This window comes from Sceloporus undulatus, chromosome 5 (assembly GCF_019175285.1).
Source record: "Sceloporus undulatus isolate JIND9_A2432 ecotype Alabama chromosome 5, SceUnd_v1.1, whole genome shotgun sequence".
NCBI classification, from domain to species: domain Eukaryota; kingdom Metazoa; phylum Chordata; class Lepidosauria; order Squamata; family Phrynosomatidae; genus Sceloporus; species Sceloporus undulatus.
Genome location: NC_056526.1, coordinates 44,060,447 through 44,071,548, shown reverse-complemented (window position 1 = coordinate 44,071,548; position 11,102 = coordinate 44,060,447). Strand labels below are relative to the sequence as shown.

General features: G+C 41.9%; 1 protein-coding gene across 4 annotated transcripts in view; it reads left to right on the top strand.

Annotated features, from left to right (window-relative positions):
• Nucleotides 1-11,102, top strand: part of NEDD1 (NEDD1 gamma-tubulin ring complex targeting factor) — a 33,789-nt gene continuing 22,687 nt past the window's right edge. For 2 of the 4 annotated variants that reach the window (XM_042469270.1, XM_042469269.1), the window contains exons 1-4: nt 167-777; nt 2,974-3,119; nt 6,956-7,050; nt 8,698-8,814. In XM_042469270.1, coding sequence (XP_042325204.1) covers nt 590-777; nt 2,974-3,119; nt 6,956-7,050; nt 8,698-8,814 — 546 coding nt within the window. In that variant the 5' untranslated portion in view covers nt 167-589. The other 2 variants (XM_042469271.1, XM_042469272.1) reach the window with 2 other exon arrangements.

Below are 11,102 nucleotides of genomic sequence, written 5' to 3'. Positions count from 1 at the left end.
AGGTTTTTTCCCCCGCAGTGCATGCTGGGATGGGCTGCTAAGTTGCGAGAAGCGCGGAAAGTGCGCTCAGAGTCAGAATCCTCCGCGGCGTCGAGGGGGAAGGAGGGAGGGGAGGTGGCGCCTTTGGAGGGGCTAGGCGCCTCTTCAAGTGGGAAGGTGAGGGCTGGGCTGCCGGTCGTTGTCTTCGGGCGGCGGCGGTGGTAGGGATCCCCTTCCATTGCTCCGCTGTAGCTCTTGGGCGTCCTCCTTTTCCAGGACGCGTCCTAGAACTCAGCCTTAGGAATGCCCAAAGCGTCCTCCATTTTGAGCAGCGCCAAGAAGCCTGTGTTTACCTTTCTGTATGAGTGCTTTGTTCGCTTGTGTTCAGCCCTGCCCTCCTCCCCTTTCCTTGGACGGCCTCCATTTCTAACAAGACTTTACTTTTATATGAGGCTTTAGGCTGCCATCTACACTGGAGAAATAACCCGGTTTGACACCGCTTTAACTCTTTGCCTGGCTCAAAGGCTAAGGAATTCTGGGAGCTGGAGTTTGTTGTGGGGTCCGGAGCGGAGTGTCAGCTTTCATTCGGGCATGTCCTCCATTTTCTTGGATGTCCTCCAATTTGGCCATGACTAAGAACCATGGGTTTACATTTCTAAGAGTGTTTTCAGTTATTAATTCGCTCACGCCCTGCATTTTTTCTCGAAGGCCCTCCGTTTTGAACAAAAAGCCTGACTCTGAGTTTTTATTTAGCCGTGCCTTCCATTTTTTCCATCATTACCACAACAACCTTGTGAGGTAGGTTAGGTTTTGGGATAGCGACTGGCTCAGTGGCTCCCGTTGGACCTTTTGGCTGAGTAGGATTTTGACTCTGGCTCTGCCCAGTCCTAATTCAGCCCCATGTTGGCTGCCTCCTGAGAAGAAGAAAGTTGCCATGAAGAGCTTTTCTGATGATCTTAATGGTTCTCTCACCCCAAAGAAAGTGCCAGTCATTTCTCTAAGCAATTGAAAGGGATCCAGGAGTCCAAGTAGACCACAAATTGAACAGGAGTCAACAGTGTGATGCGGCAGCTAACAAGGCCAATGCGATTTTAGGCTGCATCAATAGAAGTATTCTGTCTAGATCAAGGGAAGTAATAGTGCCACTATATTCTTCTTTGGTCAGGCCCCACCTGGAATATTGTGTAAAGTTCTGGGCACCACAATTAAAAAAGGACATTGAGAAACTGGAGCGTGTCCAGAGGAGGGCAACTAAAATGGTGAAGGGTCTGGAAACCATGCCCAATGAGGAATGACTTAGGGAGCTGGGGATGTTTAGCCTGGAGAAGAGAAGGTTAAGAGGTGATATGATAGCCCTGTTTAAATACTTAAAGGGATGCTATATTGAGGAGAGAGTAAGCTTGTTTTCTGCTGCTCCAGAGAACAGGACCTGGAGCAGTGGATGCAAGCTCCAGGAAAAGAGATTTCCACCTCAACATTAGGAGGAACTTCCTGACAGTAAGGGCTGTTCGACAGTGGAACAAACTCCCTCGGAGTGTGGTGGAGTCTCTTTTTTTGGAGGTCTTTAAACAGAGGCTGGATGGCCATCTGTCAATGGGGATGCTTAGACTGAGATTTCCTGCATGGCAGAATGGGGTTGGACTGGATGGCCCTTGTGGTCTCTTCCAAGTCTGCGATTCTATGACAGAAGGAAACATTTTTAGTGATTTTTGTTCCTGTTGAGTGGGCATATTGTCAGTTGAGCATGGCCAGAATTGCAGCCTTCAGACCTGTCCAATATTCCTTATGTACTTCCAGTGGCTCTTACGGTTAGCGACTGACTATTTTATGCCAAGGAACTGGGTTCTGAGCAATTGTTAAGGATCAAGTGGAGAGATGGGTTTTAAAAGAAATGCCTTACACACGTAGTAAATCACCCAAAGGTATATCTGCACTGTAGAAATAATGCAGTTTGACACTACTTTAAGTGCTCCAGTTCCATCCTGTGGAATCCAGGGATTTGTAGTTTTACAAGGTCTTTAGCATTCTCTTCCAAAGAGTGCTGCTGGTTCACAAAACTACGAATCCTGGGATTCTGTAGGTTGGTGCTATGGCAGTTAAAGTGGTATCAAACTGCGTTATTTCTACAGTGTAGAAGTACCCAAGGCATTTTTGTGAATATCACTCGTGTTACATTTATTAATTGTGATAAACACATGTGTCTGTTTCCCTGCATTTATTATGTGGGAAGCAGCTGTTTTTTGGCAGCTCCAAAAATAGCCCTGGTCTTATATATTACTGTACTTCTACTCTGTCTAATAGACTTTGGCCATATGTGTGGGATGGCCATCATTTCTAATACAGGTTTTGCTGGTATTTTTCCCAGTCTTATTCGGGCTAACATAGTCTGTTGTTGGAAATCAGGGTCATACTTGGAACATTTATAGTTCAAAATAAACCTCATAAACACTTTTGGTGTATGCTGCCTATTTTATGTGTTCTGTCTTTAAATTGAGAGCCAGCGTGGCGTAGTGGTTTGAGTGTTGGACTATGACTCTGGAAACCAGGGTTCAATTCCCAGCTTAGCTGTGAAACCCACTGGGTGACCTTGGGCAAGTCACACACTCTCAGCTTCAGGGGAAGGCAGTGGTAAATCTCCTCTGAACAAATTTTGCCAAGAAACCCCCACAATGATATAGGGTTGCCATAAGTCGGAAATGGCTTGAAGGCACACAATAAGAACAATCTTTGAATCACAATTATTGATAGGTGCATTCATAACTGCAGCAGTCCAATAGCTAGATTTAACACACAGATTTTCAGCATACATAATGATACATAACAGCTGTTTGCCAGAAGATATTTTCCACAACTTATTCTTATTGTGATTGTTTTCTTAGTGGTATACTTTTAGTAGTTGCATTCATTAAGTTCTACTTTTTAGAATAATCTAAAGGATCCTACCTACCCAACCTTCCTGTAATCAAGAGTGCTTTTCTTCATTTTTGCTTACAGGCCAGCCATGCAGGAAAGCATCCGTTTTGCTTCATCGGGAGATGATGACGTTAAAATATGGGACGCATCATCCATAACTCTAGTAGACCAATTCAGTCCCCACTCGTCCTCCCATCCAGTAAGCTCTGTATGTTGGGGCTGCAACAGTATCCTTTGCTATCATGTGGGGTGCAGTATCTGGGGCTGTTCTTCTTCATTATTTTCTTTTTTAAAAAAAAGATAATAAATTTTATAAGTGAGCTTAACAATAATTGGAAGTGAGAATATAACAACCTAAGTAGATGTGGTTAACAATAACATACCAATAATAGAAAGCCAACCACAGAGGGAAAGCTAAATTGTCAGATGATGGAAAGGAAGGAAGGTATGAATGAAGAAGGTGTAAGAAAGTGATTGAGGGTTAGAGTAAGTGAACTGATGGTGAGTGATGAAGATAGAAACTAGGAATAGGGGGAAAGGAAGAAAGGGAGGAAAGGAAGAAAGTTTAAAGAGGAAGGTTTAAAGAAGATAAGAAAGAGACAAGGGATGGTGGAAAGTGGAAAGAAATAGAAAGGGAAAAGTAGCTGATGGCCATCATTGTCAAATAGGCCAAAGGACAATGAAAGACGGTAAAATAATATAGATAGAGATGTGCATGCTTGAAAATATGAGTTTGTGTAAAATATCTGTTTGTGTAAGCTGTGACTGAGAAATTTTGATATTGTTTGTTATGGGTTTCTCCTAAGATTTTATGTAGTGATTTTTTTAATGCTTAATTTAAAAAATATTATTTTCTGATAATAATTTTCCTTGGTTGTACTGCTGTTTTGACTACAGGTAGATTTAAGATGGCTTGTGTGGTTGGTTGAACATATGGTCCAATTAAAGTGTTGTCTTAGGTGGGTTACAGACCGCCGAAAAGCGGCGGCCTGTACCTGCCCCTTTCCCCGGTGTATCGGGGCCTCAGTGGCCAGAACGGCAGCCGCTGAGGCCCCGATCTGCCGCTTTCTGGGCCGTGGGGAAGCGGCAAAAGGCCGCTTCCCCGCAGCCTGGAAAGGGGTGTCCTTGGGGCTTCAAGCCCCAAGGACACCCCGCGGCGGCAAGGAGGAGGAGAAAGGGGCTTCTTGGCCCCTTTCTCCCTTGCGTTTCTGGGCACAGCCGTCTGAAGGCTGCGCCCAGCAACGCAAACCAGGAAGGAGCTCCGAAACAGAGCCCCTTCTTGCACCGCGCAAAGGGCGCATTAAGCGCCCTTGCGTGGAGTGATGGTGTCACGTCCGCGCCCCCTCATTTGGAGGCGGCGCATTCGTGATGCCATCATGGCGGTGGCTGTGTGGAACTGCCGCCACCATTTTGTGCGTGCAAAGCGCGTACTAAGGTTAGGGGGATGCGGAAGCACCGCCCCTTCCTAACCCTAGTACGCGCTCATCGTGTACTAATATGGCGGTGTGTAACCCGCCTGAGTGGTGTCTGTTTAGATATTGCTCTATTCTATTCATAAACTATTTACCATAAATTTATTTTAATAATGTCCAGTTTATTGATAATCTGTCTACCTAAAACCCATCAGGGATTAGAAGTTTTATTTAGAGAGTGTTCTACAGCTAGAGTATTGCCAGTAAGATGTCTTAATTGTAAATTGTTCACCTGGTGACCACCAAATTGCCTGCCAGCATCACACACAATTTTGTCTCTGGATTCTGGGCACTCTGTCCAATGTTCTTCTTTGTGGTTTTATCAATCTTTATGCTTTGCAAGGGTACTCTGGTACCTTTATATATCACGCTGTAGGTGCTGCTGAATTGCAGCAGCAAATATTAATTTACAGGTCTTTGAGAAAGCACACTATCTAGGATCCCGGTTTGTTTCTCGTCAGCCAGTGGGGAATGCGCGAACTCCCTGCAGGCTGGGGAGAACGAAGCTGAGAAGGCAAGGGCTGGGCTCAGTCCTCCCCTTCCCAGCTTCTTTCTCTGCAGCTAGTAGGGAGTGCACACACTCCCTGTTGGCTGAGGAGAACGAAGCCGAGGAGGCTAGGGCTGGGCCCAATCCTCCCCTTCCCAGTTTCTTTTTCCGCAACCTGCGGTGAGTGCGTGCACTCCCTGCAGGCTAAGGAGATCCAAGCCGCCAAGGAGGGACGGGGGAAGGGAGGTGAGGGACTTTTGTCTGCAACGGTGGCGCATGCACGTGCGCACCGCCATTGGGAACAATCTGGATTATCCGACGTATTCTGTTATCCGACTATAAGCCGGCCCGTTTATGTGGGATAATTAAGAATCTACTGTATATGCTTTGTCAGACTTTAATCCTGATAACTTCTGTACCTCATCCTGTCACTTGTCATTCAGCATAGGAGAAGCCACTTCTCATCTTTCACTAATTGCTAAAGACTTTCCAACCTCTTCAGTACACGTAAGCCGATAAGCAGATCTTGTTAGCTATTGGGAAAATTGCTGCATTGTGTCATCACTGACAGCCTATTTGGTGAACTAGGTGATTTTGGGTCCATTACAAATCAGTGGGTTCAGGAGTAACTTTGCCTGCGCAGATTCAGGTCACTTAGCAGATCAGAGGTAATATCTTTACTAGCCATTTTAAGTTATTGCAAGTAATGTAATTGAGGCTGCACCCACACTGCAGAATTATTGCCATTTGACATCACTTTAACTGCCATGGCTCAATACTATGGAATTCTGGAATTTTTACTTTGGTGAGATATTAACCTTCTGCATCAGAAAGCTCTGGTACCACAACAAACTATAAATCCCAAGATTCTTTAGGATGGAGTTAAAGATTTTTGTGGGTTTTTCGGTCTATATGGCCATGTTCCAGAAAAGTTTCTTCCTGATGTTTCGCCAGCATCTTCTCTGAAGATGCCAGCCACAGATGTTGGCGAAACGTCAGGAAGAAACTTTTCTGGAACATGGCCACGTAGCCCGAAAAACCCACAAAAAACTATGGATGCTGGCTGTGAAAGCCTTCGACTTTTCATTAGAGTTAAAGTTGTGTCAAACTGCATTAATTCTGCAGTATGGCAGCAGCCTTGGTGTAATTGTTACGATTCTGAAAGTTTCTAATTACTGCAGGACTTAGAAAACAAAACAATGTAGCAGTGTTAGGCCTGAAGATTATTTTATGCATTCTGCAATATATAGAGAGGAACGTTTACAAAATAAAAGGAAAAAAATCCCAAATCTTTGAGCATGATATGGAGGAATTTCTTCTTTTCTCATGAAAAAAGCATTGATACCAAAATTTATGATGATTATTATGGTTTTATAGGAGTTGTATGATTGATTAAGTTTAGTGGTTTTGGGAGAGGTGTGTGCATTTGTGTATGCATGCATGTGTGCCTTCCTGGGAATCAGAGAAAGAGCCAATTGGTTTTGGAAGGGGCGCCTGAGTGTGTGTGTGTGTGTGCTTTGTCGTTTCTTACATGCCCCTAAGTTGCACTCTCGACTTATCTATGGGTCATATCAAAAGCCAAAACCTTCCCTTGACTTATACAGTGGTACCCCGGGTTACGAATTTAATTCGTTCCGCGGCGCCGTTCGTAACCCGAAAGATTTTGCAACCCAAAAAAAGGCTTTCCGCTAGCGCTGGAAAGCCGCGGCTTTTAAATTTCGTGCCAAAAAGCGCCGAAACACACCGAAAAAAATTTCATAACCCGAAAAATCTTTCATTACCCGGAACAGTTTTTTCCAAGCTAACTTTTTCGTACCCCGGAAATTTCGTAACGCGATCAATTCGTATCCCGGGGTACCACTGTACATGAGTTTGACTTGTACGTGAGTATGTATGGTAGTTTGAAGTGGTATATAAAAGAAAGTTGTTAAAAATGCTGACATGCAAACATAAAAATGCAGAACAGTAGTGAACAATAAAACCTTACTTAATTGCTGAAATAAGTTAAAACAATATTATCTGTTAATGTAGTTAAAGGAGCTTGAATTAATACACTTTTGTTCCCTGTTACTGTACAAAGCTTTGTTCCTGACATTTGTTTCAGATAATTTTTTGGTCACTGCATCTGGTGCTGGTGATAAAATAGTGATTTCAAACTGTAAGGGCAAACCAGTTCCTCTCTTTGAACTAGCTGAAGAGGTAAGTAAAACAAACTTATTACTTTGGAGTCCAGCAGGGCGATCCTATACATATGCTTACTCAGAAATCAGGATTAAATGAATTCTCTAGTAATCAATGCTGCTATGGTGCAGGTAGTGTGCCCTCACGTGCTTTCTGACTTATGGCTACCCAAGTTGGATCTATCTTGGGTTTTTCTTGGCAGAATTGTTTTCAGAGGGGATTGGGCTTTACCATCCTCCGAACATGAGTGAGTGTGACTTGCTCAATGTTACCCAGTGATCCCATGACACAGTGGGAATTCAAACCCTGGTCTAGTCCAAAACCCATGCCACTACACCACACTGGCTCTGGTAGTGAATATATTACAAATAATAATGATGAATTTTGGTCTATTTTCTGTGGAAAAATATATACTGCTTAGTAAATACATCTATCTATGGCACGATGCTTTAAAACCTCCCCCTCCAGCTCTTAAGCCTTGGGAGGAGCTGCTAGTGCTTAGTGGTGGGAAGGTGAGGGAACCAATTATGTAAGGAAGGTATTGCTGCATAGTTTCTGGGGAAGAAAAAGATGAATGCAACTTCATCTCTTTCCCCTCTAACCAAGACCAGTTGCTTCTCTGTCTGAATTGCCTCTTCTCTCCCCATCAGTAAGCAGGAACAGCATGGGCCCCACCCAGGTTTTGACAGTTGCTAGGCTCCATGGGGATGCAGAACTGATTGGTTTAGGATCTCATCCATGCTTAATCAGCTTGAATGCTAGGGAAGATTGTAGATTATTAAATGACTGCTATTTGTCACTTAGTGGGGAACCTCAATTTTTGAGGAGAAATTGAATAAGGACAGGATACTTCTCTAAAAGGAAAAACAAAAACAACCCAAACAAAACAAAGCCATACATGTTATCCCTGGTGCTAAATCATGAGTCTTCTGATTGCCATGGAGGGTATTCTTCAGTTTGATATGGCACTGAGCCTGTATGGTGTGGTGTGTTGGCCTAGGATTCTGGAGACCAGGGGTTTGAATCCCTGCTGAGCCATGAAACCCACTGGATGACCTTGGGCAAGTCATACTGTCGGCTGAGGATGGCACTGGAAAACCCCCTCTGAAGAAACTTGCCAAGAAAAGCCCATGATAGGGTTGCCATAAATCGGCAATGGCTTGGAGGCACATAGCAACAACAGACCTCATGCTGGAGCAGGTAGGCAGTATCTGATCCTAATGTTGGTCCACCCAGGAGAAGAGGTCTTTCTCAAAGCAGATTAGGTGAGCAAGACCATTAAGGACATTTTTATTTTTTCTTGAATGCTACAAAGGACACTTTACACTTGTGCATGCATGTGTTTTTCCTTTCTGTTGTTGGGGAGAGGGCATGCCTTAAAGATATTTCCGACTTACGGTGACCCTAAGGTGGAGTTTTCACAGGCTTATCATGGGGTTTTCTTCACAAGATTTATTTAGACATGATTTGCCTTTGCCATCCTCTGAGGTTGAGGGAGTCTGACTTGCCCAAGATCATTCAGTGGGTTTCCATGGCAGAGCAGAGATTTGAACCATAGTCTCCCAGTGTCCTCATGCAACATTCAAACCACTACACCACTCTGGCTCCTTTTATGGTACCTAGGAGGGGGTTATGCTAACACTTTCAATTTTTTTTTCTCACCAGGCAAAACAGACATGTATAAGTCTCAGTTCCAATTCCATGTATATTGCAAGTGGAGGCACTGATAGCACTGTTAATATCTGGGATTTAAAATTTAGAAAACTTCACCGATCTCTTAAGGTAAGGCAAAATATTTTACTTTCAGCAAAGTGTTGGGTCAGAAAAAAATATATTTTGAGTGGTTTCATTGAAACCATCCATGCGAAGTAAAGTTGATCATTACTAACTGATTCCATTACTATCTGTGAGACTACTCTTAAGTATAACTAAATCTGCATCTAACCCAACTAAGCAGTGCTTCTCAGGCTATCAGATGTGAGTGACCAGCAATTTCCACCCTAAGGTGCCAGGGAACAGTACCATATTTGTGCCCATGATCGACAGCTGTTTTCCCCCCTGGAAACTTGCAGCCTGTGGGATCATGGACTGGCATGGTTTCATGGACGACTACATTGAGGAGGATTGCAGTATATAATAGGCAGACCTCTAATTCTATACTGATTTCAAAACTTCATATTGTTGTTTGTGTCAGCAGCATGCTATTTACAGTCTGGCTAAAATAAGATACTTTCATTTTATTACACTGTAAGCAGTCTTGTGTCTTTGCAAATCTGGTTAGTGAATTAGTCTATACATGTATATAGCATTTGGATATTCTGTCCTCTTGTGTGAATAGAACTACTGCTCTATGCCATGAGTGAATTAGGATTTTTGGACAAGAATGATAATCCCTTATTTCTCTTTTATTTATTTTAATTATATAGTGTGTTCTGTGAAGGCACTCAGTGTGATATACTTAAAATCCTAATTCACTTTTGGGGTAGAGCAGTAGTTCTATTCACAGAAGGGGACAGAAAATCCGGATTCTGCAAGCCTAATTTTAGAAAACTTACACTAATGAGGAATGGCAAAGTACAACCAAGCCCCCACAATAATTTAAATAAAGTTTTTTTTTAGTTAATCCTTTTAATCTGTCAGTAATCCTTGTATACCTATATCACCATAATTATGGAATATAGTTTCAGTGCTAACTTTAGGATTTTTAGCTTTATAATTACTACTTGATAATGAAGATTCTCTTAAATAATGTTGTTGTTTTTTGTCTCAGCGCATAATGCCTTGACATTTACAAATATGCAAATTTAGGATTAAGTAGAAGACTGCGAATTCCTGGGTAAATATTTCTGTCATGGCAAGCATCTTACATGAATGGAAAATAGTTATTGCAGCTGCACTGTATTAAAATAGCATTTTATGTATGAAAATGTTGAAGACCGTTGAAATATGCATTCAGGTTATGCCCATCCCTATAAAATTTATGGAACTTTTTAATGAGTCCATTACTATTGTAACTAGTTGCAGCTGCTCCATCAGTATACAGTATGCTTTACAGGTTTACATAGACAATAGGTCTCTGCTTCTAAGGAATTTTGAGCCTAGTTTTGCTGATTATGGGTGAATAATGGTGTGATGTAAACTGCTGATCTGCATATTTAGAATAAATATAGTAGAACTTTTTTGGAAACTTTGTCACCTCAAAATACACATAAGGAGACAGATAATAGAATCATAGAGATGGAAGAGACCACAAGGGCCATTCAGTCCAACCCCCTGCCATCTAGGAATACACAGTCAAAGCACTCCTGCCAGATGGCCATCCAGTTTCTGATTAAAAACCTCCAAAGGAGGCGTCTCCACCACTCTCACAGGCAATGTGTTCCACTGTCAAACAGCTCTTAATGTCAGGAAGTTCTTGCCTAATGTTTAGGAGGAATCTTTTATATCTGATGCTTTGTATATTGCTTTTTAGCCTTAACAAAAATCCTCCGGAGTGGTTGCCATAAACCAGTTCAAATTGAATAAAAGCAAAAACAAAATAAAGGAGACACTATTTTAAATAAGGCAGATAAGCATTTTGAATTAAATGAAAAATTAAGTGATACACACACACACACACACACACACACACGATTTTGAAAGTATGGGTAAGGGACCAAATGAACCACCAATAAAGATTGCCAGGTTCTATAGGGAGAGGTGCCAATAATAATAATAATAATAATAATAATAATAATAATACGTTTATTTATATACCGCCTTTCCAGAAAGATCAAAGTGGTTTACAAAATTAAATAAAAACACATAAAATGCATAAATGATTTACAGAAGCAAATAAATAAAATACCTAAACAGTACATGACGTATACAAACTAAAATTTCATCCCTTAACTAAAATATAACCATCATTAGACATTAAACAAAATTACATAAACAGTTACATAAAATACCTAAACAATTTGCATAAGCAAATAAATAAAATACCTAAACAAAACACAATATATACAACTAAAATTCCATCCCTCATCCCGTAACTAAAATACAGTCATAATTAAACACTAAGAATAATT